At 33.5% G+C, this 18777-nt stretch overlaps 2 protein-coding genes and 2 long non-coding RNA genes across 8 annotated transcripts in view; 2 read left to right on the forward strand and 2 right to left on the reverse strand.

Annotated features, from left to right (window-relative positions):
- LOC132904423 (uncharacterized) overlaps positions 1–1803 on the reverse strand; it is a 33392-nt gene extending 31589 nt beyond the window's left edge. Inside the window, exon 1 of the long non-coding RNA XR_009657580.1 lies at positions 1731–1803. This is a non-coding gene — a long non-coding RNA (uncharacterized LOC132904423). The remainder of the gene's footprint in view (positions 1–1730) is intronic.
- Positions 1670–10006, forward strand: LOC106131922 (uncharacterized). Of its 5 annotated transcripts, none has more exons than XM_013331200.2 (4): positions 1670–1956; positions 7066–7107; positions 7915–8071; positions 9228–10006. In XM_013331200.2, exons 2-4 carry the CDS (start codon positions 7089–7091, stop codon positions 9382–9384), a joined length of 333 nt encoding a protein of 110 aa, XP_013186654.1. In that variant the 5' UTR covers positions 1670–1956; positions 7066–7088; the 3' UTR covers positions 9385–10006. The 5 variants fall into 5 exon arrangements, with proteins under 5 accessions (XP_013186654.1, XP_013186656.1, XP_013186655.1 ...); XM_013331202.2 differs by lacking the exon at positions 1670–1956 and adding an exon at positions 2752–2795; XM_013331201.2 differs by lacking the exon at positions 1670–1956 and adding an exon at positions 5921–6476.
- Positions 3017–6673, reverse strand: LOC132904422 (uncharacterized). Its single transcript, XR_009657579.1, has 3 exons — positions 6587–6673; positions 3412–3632; positions 3017–3157 (listed from the first exon to the last, which is right to left on the reverse strand). It is a non-coding gene; the product is annotated as an uncharacterized LOC132904422 (long non-coding RNA).
- A 717-nt stretch (positions 10007–10723) lies between the features above and the next one.
- On the forward strand, positions 10724–18221 carry LOC106131872 (uncharacterized). Its single transcript, XM_013331116.2, has 4 exons — positions 10724–11213; positions 14129–14418; positions 14797–16676; positions 17509–18221. Exons 1-4 carry the CDS (start codon positions 10891–10893, stop codon positions 17986–17988), a joined length of 2973 nt encoding a protein of 990 aa, XP_013186570.2. The 5' UTR covers positions 10724–10890; the 3' UTR covers positions 17989–18221.
- Positions 18222–18777: the final 556 nt, after the last annotated feature.

Genomic DNA, 18777 nt, shown 5'->3' on the forward strand with positions numbered 1-18777 from the left:
TAGGATCTTATTGTATAATAAACATACATATAATAACATTTAACTTTTTCTGATTGGCCTGGGTCTTGGATGTTTATCTATATAATTATTTATTATAAAATATAGTATCGTTGAGTTAGTATCTCGTAACACAAGTCTCGAACATACTTCAAGGCTAACTCAATCAGTGTTAATAAAAAAAAAAATAGTAACTCGAAGTCTGCTTTATGTCAAGAGATCGATGTAAGAGATTTATAAAAGTCAATATAAGCTAAAAATATATGATTTTAGCATTTCTGTTTACTCGCCTCACGCGAAAACTATTGATCCGATTTAAATGAGTTTTTCTCAGATGTGTTACGCTTGGTTCAATTTAGAAAGTAGTATATAAAAATTTCTCCACCCAACCCTAAGGGCAATACAGCGTTTATTGTTAGGGATATTTAACGTTACGGGCAACAACTAGTACTTAGTTAGTAGTTAAAATCATAATAAATATCAATACTAGTAATTAACACTTTCAAAACCAGTACTAGTAATTTTTCTACTTAAACTGTGCCCAGTGCAAAGCTTTTTGTTGAATAAGTACAGATTTTTTAACAAATTATCTACGAACGTGCACATGGCTTTCAACTCTGGTTTCGCCATCGTCGATGACGAGAAAGTGGGCCGCCGACCGAGCAGTACGCCTCCCGGCACCGTGCTCTTTGTACCAAATACATTACTACATTAGTAGATTTGACAGAAAACTACATCACACTAGCATAAAATTTCATCAGCTCTACTTCGAAAATTAAATTCATTTTAATTTTCGAAGTAGAGCTAATTTAATTATTGGATAAGATTGAAGATGAAATATTAAGGTAGTTAGTTCATATTTTCAGAGACCACCATATACAAATTATAGGTGTTACCTTAACAAATAATATATCTATGTAATCAGTCTTGCAACTCAAACTAAGCTAATAAAGATTACTAATAATAAACACCTTATGTAACTATATTTATGAAAATGAGGCATAAATTGAAATTATTAGTTTCATAGTTTTCTCACTCACTTAGCTAAATTAGGAAAATTTACAACGGTTGTTGACTTTGCTTTTCCCACGTATGAGATGATAACGTTATCTATTTCTTTTAGATAGTGTGGAAACCTTTAGGAAAGCCTCGACGAGGCGTCGTATAACTTGTCCTACTTATAAGCTATACGGGAGAAAAATGTGTTCAGTCTGGTTTCGAATGAATGAATTATTTAACATCTCATCAAACGAAAGTATCCGTTAATCAAATATCGAACCTTTGTAGAGTTGGTTGCTAAATAAATTGATAACAATTTATAAGTGTAGAGTTTTGAAGATATTTAATATACCTACATGTGAAAATTTTTGAAAAAGAAGAATTTTTTTTCTAAATCAGTTGACGCAAGCCTACAAGTAAACTGCATTTGCATAAAAGTATCCCGATGAATTGGAATCCTCCTTCTTTTTGTAGTCGGTAAAAAGAACCTCATCATAATTTTATATGGTGAACAATAAATTGTGAATTCTATGATAATTATCAAAAGGTATTTTTATGTATGTACGTGTGTACAAGTGGATACTTGAGTCACCACAATATCAGCATTCTTTAGTAAGAGTTTTGCTGCGTCACCTTTTTTATTAGTAGGTAGTAAGTAGAATAATAAAATATAGGGACAACTAGTGTTTTGGAAGGCGTTTTTAATTAAACATTAAGGCGGTGTACGTACTTACCTGATGTGCCATTGATCTCTCCGCTGTAGAGTATAGACACAGTCACTACAGTGAGAAACGCGCTGCCGAGCGCTGCGCATGCGCAGACTTTCAATTCATAACAAACATTAACAGTGCTGTTAAAACAGATTGTGATACATAATTAGTGCCAAAGTATTTTTTTAATAGTATTACTTAGTGACGTGGTGTAAGTCAGTGAAAGAAGTGAGCATCATTGTTTTAAGAGGTACCCAAGTTAAGAAATTACTGCTTCTGTCCTGTTCTAATCCTTTATACAGATTGTAATCTTCCCGAAATATGCTAAGTAACAACACGATTCAGTTGTATCATTAAAAAAATAAAAAGTAACTATATTTTTTAACTTCAGTTCTTTTCCACTATGCCAGTGACGCATATGTTGACAAATAAAACGCGTCAAAATATTTCGTGAAACTGACGGTCACATATATATTTTTGTTTTTACTTAGGTACTTCCTGAGGCTCGCTCTTGACATACATATTGTTGTGAGATCCGTTAGAAGATCCTCCGATCCTTCGACTTCGGACGTTCGATGTAATGCTCGTACTAGTTTTTACTTTACTATCGAGGCCGCTAGATGCCTCTTTCGGTACAGTACGTGGAATATACAAGCAATGCCTTGAATTGATAGTGTTTTTATTATTATTTCTGCTTGGAATTATGTTTGTGCCTAAATATAGTTTTGTATTGAAATATCACACGTATTTGAAAGAACATTTTTACTTACTTAAAAATTACTTATGATTTATTAAATAAACAAAAAGGTTTCCTAATTATGCGTTGTGAAATTACAATAATTAGGTGAAATTGATAAAAAAGCGACTGGTTTCATAATGTCGTAAATAAAGTACCAAATTACTTAATTCATTAATTTGTACAATATTGGAACTGGAAATATATGTATATACTCGTATAATTGAAGATTTAAACTGTGTTTCTTGGCTCTATATAATAAGCTGAATAGACATAATTGGATATACTGTGGATGGAGTAAGTAAGAGGCGACTACGACGAAAAGCAGATTCAAGCTTCTATTCAGTCTAGTAGTAAGCATAGTGTTGGGTAACTGTTACGGGAACGGCTAATAAACTTGGTGGGCTTGCAATCTGTCACTATTTGAAACATACTTTTATCATAACCACTCCACCTCGGCTCTGTCCACCTCGTAAGGGCTACGAGTATGTATGCCGTTTTATTACTTCATAGCTCCACTAAGCTTAACTTTCGACACTATGTTTCTATTGGTAGACTTTTTATCTGCGAGGAGGTTTAATCCGTGTGATTTTATGCTACACATAAAAAATCCAGATCTTTCGGCAGATATCCCAAGAGGCGACTAATGAAAAATAATTTATTAAACAAAACTAATCCACATCCTCATCTTTCTGGAGAGAAGTACAGGGTCATCCTGAAAAGAAGTTGCATATTGTTAAAATGTTGACTTTAACTATATGCGCATTATGCTAGGCATGGCGAGATTTATTATGTCACGATGTACCTAATAGGTTATTAGTTCTTCCCGCATTGTAGTAGCAAAATAATGTAAATAAATCAGAAAAGCCTTGAGCCTGTGCCTCTTTGTACACTGTTAACTACAATATACTTATTCGGTTACTTTATCGATTTGACGAGAAAATGTAAAGAGATCAAAAACATAAAAACCTGCTCATTCAGTCACCAGTGTGTCCTGTCCATGATTACTTATGGCGCCGAAAAATGGACTGTTACAATGTAAAAGATTGCGGTCGCGCAAAGAGCCATCGAGCGAGTCATGCTTGGCATCAAACAACAAGATCGAGTTCGCAATGGGGAGATCCGACGGTGGATTATTGTCTACGACGTGGTTGGCAGAGTCGATATCACAGAGGAAGTAGGCGGGGCCCCTAGAATGAAGATGAAGACAGGTGGAGTAAGGCTGTAACAGGAAGGCATCCAAGGAATTGAAAACGAAGCGTGAGATATCCAGCGGTTGATAATATTTAGTAAAGCGCTGACAGCGCTTTACTATATATCATCAACCGCTGCCTTGGCCCAGGATAGAAAAAGTTGGCATGGGTAGCCAAATATCACAGAGTGAGTCTTATGCCTAACAGTGGGTCAAGGAGGGCTGTTAATGATGAGTTCGCCCGAGCTCAATTCTCCGTCACTTCAGCCTGTAACACACATACTCAACATACATTACTTCCTCAGAACACATTACGATCTGAGTGATGTTATCATCACCGTGTGCTTTTTGGTTTGGTCGGATGTTTCCCGGATAGTAGGTTTTTCCACGCGATAAATATAAATAAAGGAAATAAAGAGATAAAATTTTGATTCATGACAACAATGTAATGGTTTATTTGTTTGTCTTATCCTTATTACACATAAATTTACACTTATAATAGATAGTACATGGTTAGAAAAGAAATAAATCATTTGTAACAGCTGACTTATCCCCTGAAAAGTCTCTTCCAGTCAAACAATAAATGAACTTGATAATTAAGTAAAAAAAGGCAGGTCGTTGTTGTCTATAACAATATATTAATATACTATCATAAATAAGAAACATATTATACCTAGGTACATAAACTGAGATAATTTGCCCGACGTTCGATCTAAGTGTCAAGAGAATTTCATAACTTTGCAGCCTTTTATTGTAGGATCTAAGACGATTTGAATAGTTGTAGTCATAGTTACTATTAGTCAAATTTAAATGATAGGCTATAACCATTGTTTTCTCGTGATCGTAATAGAATAAAGGTGTTATCAATTAATAAAAGATGTTATCAAAACACACATTAAATGCGACAGGTACGTAACATTCATATGTTTTAAAAACATCTTTGTCCAATGTCTACTGTGAGAAATTATAAGTTAATGACTTTGTTGCCGTCGAGTGAGGTTTTAAGCAATATGTCTATACTTCTGCACCTTGCGGCAAAGTACTTAATTGTAATTAATTTAAAACTTTTTTGTCAAGCGATACTATAATTTCAAAGAAAGACAATGAAACAAAGCACAGTATTTCGTGGGGATCAGGTACGAGTACAGAATATTTGAAAAGCATCACTCATCACCTGCCTTCCGTATAGGACAATAGGACCCATGGTTTCACTCAGAATACAAAAAAAACCTCTATTCCTTATACATGCTTTAATCCATTCCTCCATATTGTATATAAAAAAAATTGCTTTTACAACATTAAAAAACGACTTGTAGCTATCACTTAATGCCAATAAGACAAGGTTTATCAAAACCCTTTATTCATTAGGACAAAGAAATCATAAATTAATTTTACTTCGTTGAGCAAGTTACTAACTAAATCCAAAATTCAAAGAGAGATGGCTACCTATGTAAATAAATAATTAAATTTAAAAGAATGTACTAGTTATTGCAAACATTATTATAATGAAATCATTATCCATTCGTCAGTGTTGAAAAACACGTAGCACCGCAGCTGCGATTATTACAAACACTGATTATTCAAAAATTGTCGTGACGCTGATAGCGGCTTACTAACTGCTTAACTACCTATCTATGTAGTATTTATTTGTTTAAACTTGTGACAGGTTCGTGTTAAAAGTTTTACATAGCGTCAAAATGAAGAAATTATCATTGGCATCATTCCATTGGCAAAATAAGCGAAGCTCAGTTGGAAACCAGTGGCAGCCAGTAACAGTATAGAAAAAAAACCGGTTAAGTGCGAGTAGGACTCGCGTACGAAGGATTCCGTATATTTTTTTTATATCTACGTTTCTAGAAAGAAACGTCTCTTTAATAATTACTTTATTGCTATTTAATTATTTATTTTGAAAGGAATACACAATAATATCTGTGAAATTTTTAAGCGTCTATCTGTTAGGGACACAACATAATATTTTTGTAGATAGCTAGAAAGCTATCAAAAATATTATGTAGATGGCTAGAAAGCTATCACGGTTTTTGAGATACAGCCTGGTGACGGTATGAACGATTTAGGTACGGAACCCTTAAACTTTGATCTAATAATTAGACGACTTTGTTTGCTAAGCAGATAACAAGAATGGAAAAAATAGACATCTAGAAACCTGAAATGTCATATTATTAATAACTTATAAGATAAGATAAGATTCCGCTACTGTACCAGTAGCGGATATAGTGCATAGCGATGAGATATCGATTTAATAAAAATGATAGTCATTAAAATTTTACTAATCAAACATTTCATTGAAATATATAATCGATAATCGATGGTTGGACCATTAGGGTGCCCGAATAAAATTTATAAATATGTAGTCCATAAAAAATAAATGATTTGTTGAGTGCCAATGGTAAACAATGGATTTTCAAATCCCGCGTACCTTGTTCCCAGGTGACGGCTTGTATGCGAGTACTATACTCGTAATATGGCGAGGAAAAACGCATCTACGAAAATGTCGTAATGAAACCTAAATGAAAACTAAATGTGTTACCTGAAAATCACATTTTCACAGTATTATTGTTATTTATAATTGAACATTTTTGATTTCTCTAATTCAGTAATACCTAATAATAAAATAAAACCTAATAAGGAAGAAATTATGGAATTTAGAATTTGATCCTGTTTTGCTTTGGTCAGGTTTTTACACCAAGCGACTCCCAACTGACCTCCGCAACTTTTTAGGGGAATCTAACACAAATTGCATCGATCATGGTTATACATCCAGTTGCTTGAATGTGCCGGTTCCTTCACGATGTTTTTCTTCAAAGTAAGAGCATTAGCACCGGTTAGTATTAAAACTAATATACATTACTTCGAAAATAGTCATTGGTACAAGACCGAGGTGGGATTTGAACCTGTGCAAAGGCACATTACAATTTTAAACGGACACCTTACCGATTCGACCACCGACGGTCCACAATTAGACTGAGAGAACTTCCTATCTTCATGAAATTATTTCATAGGTAGTCGATGAATTAAAACACATCAGTATGTATGCACTTGGTTATCATATTAGATTGCCTGTTTCCGATAAGGTCAAAATACAAAACTGACTAATCGTCGAATAACGATCTTAATTGTCATACGTCAATAAGTACGATTAAAATAATTAAGGTGGTAATACATGAAGTTCGTGGAAATGTTTTCTTTGATGTTAATCACTAGTCACATCCGAGTCGTGGAACAAGAACCAGAGCGCACTCAACACAAGTCTGCCCCCTTCACGAACATTGATAAGGCAAATGTTTTATCTTCTCTCTTTTTTCACGGTTCAGATTACCTCAAAGATAGAGAGAGACGGAAGAGTTTACACAACCTAGAAAAAATTATAACTAAAATTGTATTTTTAATACAATAATGTTCTCTTTTTTCAGATTAAAAAAAAGGAATAAAAGTAATGGATTCGTATGAAAAAGGTAATTATTGCCTCAATTATATTTTCTAAAACATAGTTTAAATACATATTTATGTAGGTATAATTCAGAAATTAGATTTGCTGCACACAGAATTTACAATGTATACGTACCTATAAAATAACACATTAATAAATAACACACACCGTGTTGCAGGCACAAAAGGCCATAACTCAACGAATATTGCTATAGAGCAATACGCTAAACATTTTTTTTTTCTTTATATGACTAAAACTGAACTAAATAGTAAACAACGTAGAAAGAGCAAATATACCTAGGAGCTAATGTAGGTCAAGATCATCAGACTATGTAGGTATTTAATAGGTCGTTTAATTTATTCCTCTTAAGGAGGTTTCATCTTGAAGCGCAATGGAATCGTCATCATAAACTTAAAACGCAAACTACGATAAAAACTAAAACAGTTTAGTTTTATATTGCATTTCTCTTTTGAGATCAGAGATCCTAAAACTATTTAAAACAGGTACAGAGGTTTCGATTTGACACTAAGTTCCCTGTGGTTAATTGGCTTATATTTCTCTAATCGTTAAAATAGTTTATTCATTTTGTGTAATTAGAGAAATGGGTAAAAAGTCGCTTTTTATTACCCCTGTTGACTTATTCCAATATAAACAAAGTCCTTAGTTACCTATATTGAATTATTTCACCTGGCGAATATCATCATTATATTTAATTGAGGACACTAAAAGTCTGTTTTTGTATCCGGATGATATTTCCTAGGTTCATAAAGTGGAATAAATCGCAAGAAAGAAGCAAACACAGATTTAAATATTACTCGTATATTTTTTCCAGAAATGACAGAGTCTACGATTGAGCCTGGAGTGTCAATGTCGGTAATGGAGGAGGCTCCCACTATGACGGTAGCCACCATTGTGGGGGTCACCATCGTAGTCCTGGTCACCATCGCCGCTGTCTTCTTCCTGGGAGTGTTACTCGACTGTCGACAACAGTAAGTTTTTTACTACGAGAAATGTGCGAATTGGTATATTGGGCACCCGTCCCCGAAAAAGGGACCAAGATAAGACAAAAACTTAGACAAAAATACGTTGATCTTGTCCAATAAACCTAAGTGGTGAATAATTGAAATTAATCACAATCTAGAATTTTGAATTAAACTATTTTCTCCTTTACCTTTACGAATGTCTATATAAAAATACAATTTCTTCCGCTTAAAGCACTATATATTAAGTTTACTGTGCACATATTTTAGTATGAGATCCCATAGCCCACAGACGATACAAATTTTTGAAGTAACGATTTTTTTGGTATGGACTTCCTTATATGCGTTTAGGAGTGTTTGCTAGCTTGGCTAGGTGGCTGCCGTTAAAAACAGTTTACAGGCAGCAGCAGGTAGGAAAGGTAGACAAATACATTACTAACTTTTGTTAAATTCGAAGCACTGATTTTTATATACCTATGTGATACAGAATATTATTTAAAAGACTCGTACATATATATTTTTACAGACGGACAGATCGTTTCTGTGTCGTAATTCCTTTCAGACGGCTTTAATTTCATAAAATAAAAAATTAACATTACTTACATTCGAAGTTTTCAACTTTAACATGATCCTTAGGGGACTATTTTAATAACTTTTGTGTACAATACCAAGGGACACACACACTCAGACACAATCAAGTCCCCAGAAACAACAGAAACTGCTTAATAGTACTTACTAGAAATAAGATTTTTTTGTTAGAGTTAGCGAATATGCACGCACTCCTTTTATTTTTATCTCTCACTCTTTTTATCTTTCGATTTTACTTGTAAACATAACAATTGAAGAATAAAATAACATCTACTAAAAATAATAAGTGCCGTGTGGTTGCCGGCACCAATACAAACAAGAATAGGACCACTCCATGTCTTTCCCATGGATGTCGTAAAAGGCGACTAAGGGATAGGCTTACAAACTTGGATTCTTTTTAGGCGATGGGCTAGCAATCTGTCACTATTTGAATCTCAATTCTATCATAAAGCAAAATAGCTGAATGTAGCCTATCAGTTTTTCAAGACTGTTGGCTCTGTCTACCCCACAAGGGATATAGACGTGACCATATGTATGTATGTATGTACTAAAAATAACTAATGATTTTATTTTGTAGGCGGCGGTTGGAAAAGAAGATGGGAGAAGTGAAAAAGCTGAAGAATCAGCGGCGAATCAACACGCTCACGGAGAATGATGAAATTAGTATAGCGAACCACATGGAGCAAGCGGGAACCAGTATCGCCCCTGCAGAGATCTTGGCAACTGTACCCTGATTTCATATTTTGATCTTTTTGAAATTTGTACTTTTCGACAACTTAGTTTCGCTTTAATTTGCAAATGATACATTGAGGTATTTATTCCTCCAAGCGCAATCATATTGAAGGGCACCTAATGAGGTAAAATTGTGCGATGAATTATGCCAAAGTAGAGCGTTCTTATCTAGCCTTATAATTAGTTTCCAGAAAATCCTAATAAATAATGAAACTTAGTTGTATGAAAATTAACTGTTATATGCGATTTATGAATTTGGAAACTTTAATTTAAATTAAGATCTTGAAATGGGTAATTTGTAGGTATACCTATATGAAAATTAAGTCAGTAAAGTAAGTCAAGGTTATATAAAATTGTATTTGCGTTCAAGAAATAAGAAAAGTCGGATGTATTATTCTAGTATACCTACCTGCTCCTGCTATCTTTCTGGTAAAATGCTGTCACTGAAACTTAAGAAGATAATGTTTGTTATGTAAGTATAACTTATGCGAATATAAACGAGTCTCAATTTATACTGTCTCAATTATGTAAACTGTTTTGGCACATCATGTATCTTAATTTACTGTCAATTGTTTAAAACATTACATTATTTATTTTGTTATTTATTACAAGCAATATTCCGTTTATAGTGTTTTATTCAAGGTGGCGGAATAAATAACCCCTCCAAATCTACCGCAGATGTCGTATTACTGGTAAAGGTATCATCATCATCATCTGGCGCAGTTTTTACCATGATGAGTAAGGCTCCCTTAAAAAAAGTCACGAAGGTCAGAGGGGACAGCATCCTGTAAAAACCTGACTTACTCAAAGATGAGGATGAAACAGTGATTAACGCTAGAGGGAAAGCTTACACCCAAATAATTTATTTTTGTGATTGGGATTTTGTAATTTGAAATGGTACTTGTTTACAGCTTTCTTTACCTTCATAAAAACTGCAACATCAATGTGTGATCAGTCGCGCATGCATGTAGGGTTTCATATTTTTTTTAAAAGGGCCGACTGAGGCAGTAAGTTCCAATTTTCAAAGATTATAAGAAGATGAAATTTATGTGGAGAGTTATGTTATACATAAACATATAAATGTAATATCAAATATTAACCATAACTTGTTTCCATTCTATTCAATAATATAAATTCTTTGAATTGAAAAAGGATTTAAAAATGGGTTTCGGCATTCGGGCACCAACACCTTAATAATTCTAAATAAAGTTTGTGGTTTTCATAAATCTAGACCTACGCTTGTACAGCTTTGTACCCAATCAAATCAATTTAATGCGGTCTTTATCACTAAAATTTAATCATTATACCTTGATAAGAAAAGACTAAAGGCAGGCTTGGAAATATTTCTTCAGTGATTTTTATTCAGTTCACCAAGTCGTACATGCTTAAAGTGAGTGGTTTAAAACAATGCTCTTGTGACTTTCAATTGTATTGAAAATGTGCATCAGCTAGAAAGTCGTTGAAATACCCATTTAAAACTAGAAAGTTGATTAAATTCTACCGTAACGATGGGCAACGTGAAGTCTAAGAAGTCTCAAAAAGAGATGGATAAATTTTTCGAGAGGGAAAGGCACAAAGAACTGAAAAGAGAAGAGAAAAAACGGATAAAAGCGAATCCATTGAATAAGAGAATCGGAAAGGTGGAAGGCCCGGTAAAGCCGGCGGCACTGTCCTCCCCGGGCACGGCTGCCGCGGTTGCAGCCACGCCCGCGTTGCGCTCCTACGACGATGAGGCGCTGGATCTCATGCGGTATCAGCTACATTACGACTCTGATGCATTTTTATTGAATAATATTCTTCTTTCGATACAATTCTTTAACAATTATGAAAGGTGAGTCAAGCATGAATTTTGTCGCAGGACTTACTTAGGATTTCTTTGTCTTCTTTCAATAATATCTTTTAATTTTTGAAATGGAGCTAGATGACAGTTTTGGAGCAACATATGTATATACAAGTAAGCCCCTGAATTGTAAGATTGGTGTTTTGTTTGTGAATTTATAAGCCCAAATATAGTGAATTAATTTAGCTTTGTGCCAGTCCCAGTATGGATACCTAGTTATTTGCAATGTACTGTCGCGACATTTCTACGCTACAAGTCACAACAATGAATCACGCGACGCTATCAGTCAAAAAAAGTGAAAAGTCTAAATCGCGTAAGCAAAGTTTACGGATTGGAGCTTATATACAACCTCCGAGACAACATCGTCGGAGCCGCGGTTCCCCAGGCATGACACCTAGCCTGGCGGAAGATCTTCCATTTGGTGGCGGTCGAGCCCGAATCATTGCTCCCGCTACAGTACCAAACAGAATCGATACGAAATATAATTTACCCAGAAATTCAAACAGAATAGTGTACCTAATTCTATAGTTTTTTGCACCCCAAGTTGTAAAAAGCGCGCCTGTTATTAAGCCTGGCTTTGACTTTATTAAGTTGACATTGATTATTAAGACTGAGTGGTCGCTAACTTTTCTAAATTAGTAATACTTATTTAAAAGAAAAATATAGCCATATAGTTCGCGGTACTATCGAATATCACTCATATCTTTCCCATGGATGTAGTAAAAGGCGACTAAGATAAAGTCGGTCCTGTCACTATTTAAACCGTAATTCCATCATTGAGCAAGACAGCTGAACGTGGCCAATCAGTCTTTGTGAGATTGTTGACTTTTTCTCCCCCGTAAGAGTAAAGACCTGGTTATATTAATTAATAGCCAATTAAGATTCTATAATACACTCGGTTGCAACATTTCTAAATTATTAATATTTGTACTGTATTATTTAACATACCTTCTTGGAAAAGGAGGTAAAAGGAAATGCAGGTTTTAATTATCACTGGTTGTTCGCTCGCTCGGGCAAATAAGGACATAGAAATTTTAAAATGCACCTTAATAAAATAAAATAATAAAAAGATTCTGCTGCCGCATCCTGTATAAAAGCTCGTTTCGTTACCTGTTGCAAGTTAAATTATTCACTTAGGTACTTACATGCACTTGCAGTGATTCCCCGATATCTATATTATTAATGTTTTTTGTTGATTCTAGGTTAGTTATCATAAAATATTTATTTATCTGATAAATTTATTAATTTTTACCCTTCGGCTTTTATTGAAGAAACATGATTTGAATCTAGGTCTAGGCTATTAGGATGTAATAGTGGTTCTGGATAACAGTATTATTCCTTTATCTTTCAAAGTGGTGTTGCTTTTTGAACGTTACTGAGTAGTTGCTTGACAAGTAAGAGCTTTTACATAATTAAAGCATTTTCGGTTTCATATTTGTTTTCGGTGTTCGTAAGTTCGATAATGTTTCAGAGTTTCGTCACTTTGATTTGAATTGAATTGGCTCCCAATCGCCTTAGACGTAATCTTCATACACAATCTCTTTTGTTCAATATCCTTTTTAATCATATATGTCCGAAATATCTTCATGAAAATTTCTCCTTCCGTGTGACGGATAGTCGCTTGCGGTCTCATAACAATTTTAATAACTTATTCCTTCTTATTCCTCTTGGACTTATGGCATATATTTTGGTGTTCGTTCTGCTCAGTTTTGGAAAAATCTTCCACAAGATCTGCTCTTAACCTAAGTTATTTAAAACACTAATCAAAAACTGTATTCTGATGCATCTAACAATTGAATGTAGGTACTCATATTTATAAAAGTTCATACCTATATATTTTGGTTATGTTTATTGTATTATCATTGTATTGTTGTATCATTAATTATTTAGAAATTAATTGCTTATTATAACGCATTAAATGCTTTTTATGTGCGCTGCCTTTTTGATTATGGATTTTGCTTAATATTTTGGTTGATTTGAAGAAATCCCAATTAGGATAAGTCTGTCATTGTATATATTCTTCTAAATTCAATAACTGTTCTGTAATTTGTTACATTTCTTTTTATGTGCAATAAAGAGTTTACAAACAATCAACTTTTAAAATAAATAAAGACATAAAAATAAAGTAATAAGTAATTTTTAACCAATTTTTGGATGATTTTAATAAACAGAAATGTGAATGTAAAAATAAATATTTAAGTAGCAAACGTGGTGATGGTATGGAAACCTTTGTGCGCGGGTCTGACTCGCACTTGGCCGTTTTATTTTCTTTTCAGTTTTCATGATTCTATTCTAGGTTTCATGTACACCTACATAAGCTAGTCAATTGATTTCAGGCTCGATATACTATGTTATTAGCTTAAGTTAGTAGTAAATCTATTAGAATTTCACTTGTGAAATTATTTCTGGTGAGATAGTATTTACACCATTGTTAAAGGTAGGTTATTATTATTACCTATTCTATTAGATTTGATATAATTTAATAATGTTTGCATTATATCTAGTTCATTGACGATAATCCCCTCTTAAGATATAAAATAAAATAATACGAGCCGAGTTCAGCAAAGATACCGACGCAAACGATAAATAGTAAAGAATGGGTATTAATTGATAAAGGAAAACCAATCGCATAATACGGTTTATCAAAAGAATGTTGTTGCGGTGATTTCTTTATGATTTACTGTTATCATAATTATATGACAATTCAAAACTTCACCCAATCGAGACGTGGTACCTATTCAAGTTATTAAATGAGAAATTTAAGACCCCTTTTCTCTTTAATCGCCGGGCGTGAGAGGCTAGAATAATAAACGGAGGTTAACATTTTAACTATTAATTTATATGATGTAGTGTTTTAGAGCAATTGACTTTTTATTAGATATTTATTAAAGTTTTTATATTTTCAGTGAAATGGATCATATCAAATACAATACAATTGGAGATCGCGAGCACGCCATCAACGACGCCATGGTTCAGCATCACAAACATGTGTTTTTCGCTGACCGTCTGCAAGAATTAGTGTATGAACATGTACGTTACGAACGCACTCGAGATAAAATTGAACCTCTAGTGGCACCCAAACTCTTTATTATCTATGATAATGTCGAAGCGAGTGAGCCAGGAGATACATCTGACTACAGTGCTGTTTTAGATGCACCGTTTTACAAATTATGTATCAAAGATACTAAAGAACCAGGTAACATATTTTTGAGGCGTAGAATTAATGAAAATGTGTTTATTCAATGAAAATGTAAAAGAATTTATATTTATAACATTGTAACAGACTTAAAATTAGCATCAAATATATTTTTTTCTACTTTTACTTTGAACCCATTCTACCTTACACGGATGATCTAACAAATTTTGATAATGAATGATGAAATTGATAGTCTTATGCGTGTAGACCTTTTGTTCATGATTCGGATATACATAATTAGTTACTCTTTGCATGATGCGGCGGCCAAGCCGATGCAAAGGCCTGGCCGCCGCGTGTGCTGTGTGGATACAAGTAGAAAACAATTAATAAGTGCTTCATCGAGTTTATTTCATAAACTTAACAAACAATTATTTTCAGGATATGTGAAATTGCAAAAATTGGAAATTTTAAAAAGCACTCTTATGCAAGAGTCAGGAAACGTTAATGTCCGTAAAAATGAATCAGATGATAGTGTATATACTGATTCAGAAAAAGAATCTATTGAATCAGATGATATCACAGAATCAACAAAAGGTTATGAGTTATTGGAGAAAATTAAGAAGAGATTGGACGATTCCCACTTCAAAGATAGTTTTACAAACGACAATATCTCCAAAGATATTTTTGTTAACACAGATTCGGAAATAATAGGAAGAAGAGGAAGTGGGCCTGTAAAACAAATGAGTTGGCAAGTGCAAAAGAGTAATATTGCACACCTTAATGACTTTAGGAATACAAATCATGAATTACTAGAGAATGCTGGCAATAGAGAACAAAATTTGCATTCAGAAGAACAGAAAGAAGTATTTAACGAAAATGATAAACCAAGAAAATCTATTTTGAAAAATTATACAAGAAGATTAAGTGGTCCAACAAAGGAGATGAAAAACAAAAATTTTGCTGTTGACATTATATCAGAGGATACTGAAACATCAGGTTATAGATCCAATTCAGGTAGTCGCCAAACAGAATTAAGTGAATCAGAATCCGACTATGGCTACACAACTATAACACAATCTACAACACCAAAGAAAGTAGAACTAAGCATTCGGTCTACATTTTTAAATTCAGGGGTTCTCCCTGAGGAATCTTGGAAATCAATAGACGTACGTATTGACTGGGATGAAGACGATGAAAATGAATCTCAGTCAAAAATTATTCAAACACAGAACTTATATGAAACACAATATTATTTAAGTTCCTTAGAATTCATGAGAAATTTTGTAGACATTTTCATAACAAACTTGGGTTCCAGTCTAGAATTAACTCAGGATGCAATCAAGAGCGCGCTAACACAAGGGGCTAGCATTTATTGTAATGCTTTGAAAAATGGACGTAGTATTGGATGTGAAATATATCCAGCAATTGTGGCAGCTTGGCCAAATTCTGCTAATCAATTCATTATTAGGGAAAGAAAAATTATTCAAAATCCTAGAACGAATTTCAGCTATCAGTGGCCTACTAAGCAAATGGTTCATAAAACTATAGAGTTAGGTTGCTTCCTTATCCCAGTTGGTTTCAGGCCGAAGCGTGGTCAAAATCCTGATCAAGAATTACAATGGCGGGTAATTTTTCCTGCCGCGGAACGTTATTTAGAAAAGTGTTTGGCACATTCTCATGTTCGTTGTTATTTGTTTGCATTAACTTTGCATAAGACATTCATGGAAAATGAGACTTTAAAAATTGGGATCGATGCGAGTCATTTTAAAAACCACTTATTTTGGCAGTGTGAAGACAACTTCGCCAAATGGCCAGAAGATAGATTAGGAGAGACTTTGAGAACATTTCTACAAACATTTTACGTTCATTTTGGTCAGAGCAGACTACCAAACTATTTTATGAACAGTTGCAATGAATTTAAAAGTATCCCAAAACCGCTTTTGCTCAAGCTTCAAAGAAAATTAGCAGATATTTTAGAAGCACCAGTGACCCACATTCTTTATGCTCTCAATAAGCTAAAATACCATAAACGTGATTTTTATCCGAAGTTCAATATTTTGAGACTATATGAAATTTTAACATGTAAAAACCCTCTACGAATCGTTAATCCGAGTTTACCAATACCAACACAACATTATGATGATTCATCAGATAGTGAAAATGAAAATTCATTCGATTTCTGGGATAAAGCAAAAGCCTTCGATAAAAATTACCGTTGGAAGAAAGAAATGCTTCGTAGAAAAGAAGCTAAGAGAAAGGGAGTAAATATTAACAAACAGAAGGCAGCAGTTCCTCGAGAGAAAGAAATGAATCCTAGTGTAAGTCAACTATAAATTATTATTTTAGTGCACTGTTATTTAATTACACATATAGTCACGCCCATACCCTTTGTGGGGTAGATAGAGCTAATAGTCTTAACGAGACTATAAGCCAGGTCCAGCTGTATGGCTTAATAATGAAATTTAAATTTAAAAATTAAAATTTATACATAGTCTTTCTTCATTGAATTCTACATAATATTTTTTTATCAGTCTGAAGATTGTAATTATGTTGTGTCAGATATACAGATTACAATGAAAGACGAATAGGTAATTTAGAAATTTATTTATAATAGGTACCCTATTCCCCAGACTCTATAGTATATTACGCAAAATTTAAAGTACCTACTGGTTTAGTTGATAACGATAAAAGACAACAAATTACTTTCGCATTTATAAAATAAGGCATTTTTTTAAATTGTTTTGATATGAATAACATATACATGACTATATGTATTTACAAGACTGTTGGCTCTGTCTACCTGTCTATTATATGTATTTATAATAAGTACAAATATTTAATTGTACATATATATAGTATATATATATCTTTGTTTTATTTTCTCGACCTTTGAGTCGGTTTCTTATTTATATTTTATATTTTGTTGTATATGTAACTATATATATATTATAATTTCACATATATTTTAAAGGTTTTTTTTACCCGACTAAGGCGAAGCGAACCAGTTATCTTAATTAGATAAATGAGGTGTCGTTAGAAGCCTCTTGATCCTCCACTGGTTATTCGAGTAGGTTTAATGATGTCACGTTAAATTGTTTAGTAAATAGTATATTATTTTTATAATGTAGATAATACATATCTCTTTTACAGGTAAAGCTACCGGCAAAAATGGACGTAGAGCGTCGACGTTTGGTTTTAGAGCTTTTCATTCCTCATTTTATAGCGATGGCACGTTCAAGTGAAAAATTCGAAGCTATTGGACAAGCTATTATATATCTTGAGCAAGCTCAACGGCTCTGTATGCTGTTGATGGAGGAGGCAGTCGGTGACATCACAGCTAATGAGTATTTGGATGTAATACGGGATAAATTAGCAGATTGCCAACGAAAGCTAGCGAAGCAAGGTGGCTATAAATTGCCACCAAGAACCGAAAGTAACTCGGAGCGCCCTGTGCGTAGAATAGTCCGCAAAAGTAGACCTCGCTTTGATAGTATAGTAAGTAACTCTCCCATCGATAATCCAGGAATATCACCGTTTACTTTCGCTGATATACATCTTGATGAGCCAAAGAAAAACGGGTCGGTAAAGTTGAATGAAAAAGCTGACGAAGAAGAAGAATCGAAATTATAATAAATAGATTCCCAACAAACAGCCGTGGAAGATCGAAAAGATCTAATTGAATGAATAAAAACGGTTAGATAGTGTTAGGGATTTAATTGTACGCTTTCTTAAAAAGGAGAAAAACCAAACATGAATCTCGTATTTAATACTTTATTTTATTATCTCATAATTACAGTAAATACATTTATAATATAAAATCAAGATAACATGTAGTAACTATAATTATTAAAATGTGAAACTTATACAGTAGCTTAATATTATGATTAAGGCTTGATTTATTGGATATTCGAAGTAACCACTCTCATGGTTCCATTTTTCACATTATAATATAATTGTGAATAAATAATCTTTAAAAACTAGTGTAAAGTAGGTATATTATACGGACAGGTAAACGGTATATAAGTAAAATATTTAATGTATGGTTTGTCAAATCGTTATTACAGCCACATGAAGCTTATTGTTAGATAAAGGCCTTTCTCAAAAATTTTCACCTCGATTGGTTGGAAACGGCAACTAGCATCTTTCTGCAACCAATAAAGGCATTAGAACCCTTGTGGAACGTCATCAAATGTATCATCAATACATAATTATAAAACCGTAAAAAGAAACTGCTGTACCTTAAATATATTTATATAATAACTAAATTCGGCGATGAATAAAAAGTAATAAAATAAGATTTTGAAAAATAAATCAATTTGTTTGCCTGTTTGCTTATACATAGCGTGCACAAACAAACATACATACAGAAAAACAGAATGATTTGATCTCCGCGCGGAACTACTGGACGGTTTTCGAGTG

Source organism: Amyelois transitella, chromosome 5 (genome assembly GCF_032362555.1).
Source record: "Amyelois transitella isolate CPQ chromosome 5, ilAmyTran1.1, whole genome shotgun sequence".
NCBI classification, from domain to species: domain Eukaryota; kingdom Metazoa; phylum Arthropoda; class Insecta; order Lepidoptera; family Pyralidae; genus Amyelois; species Amyelois transitella.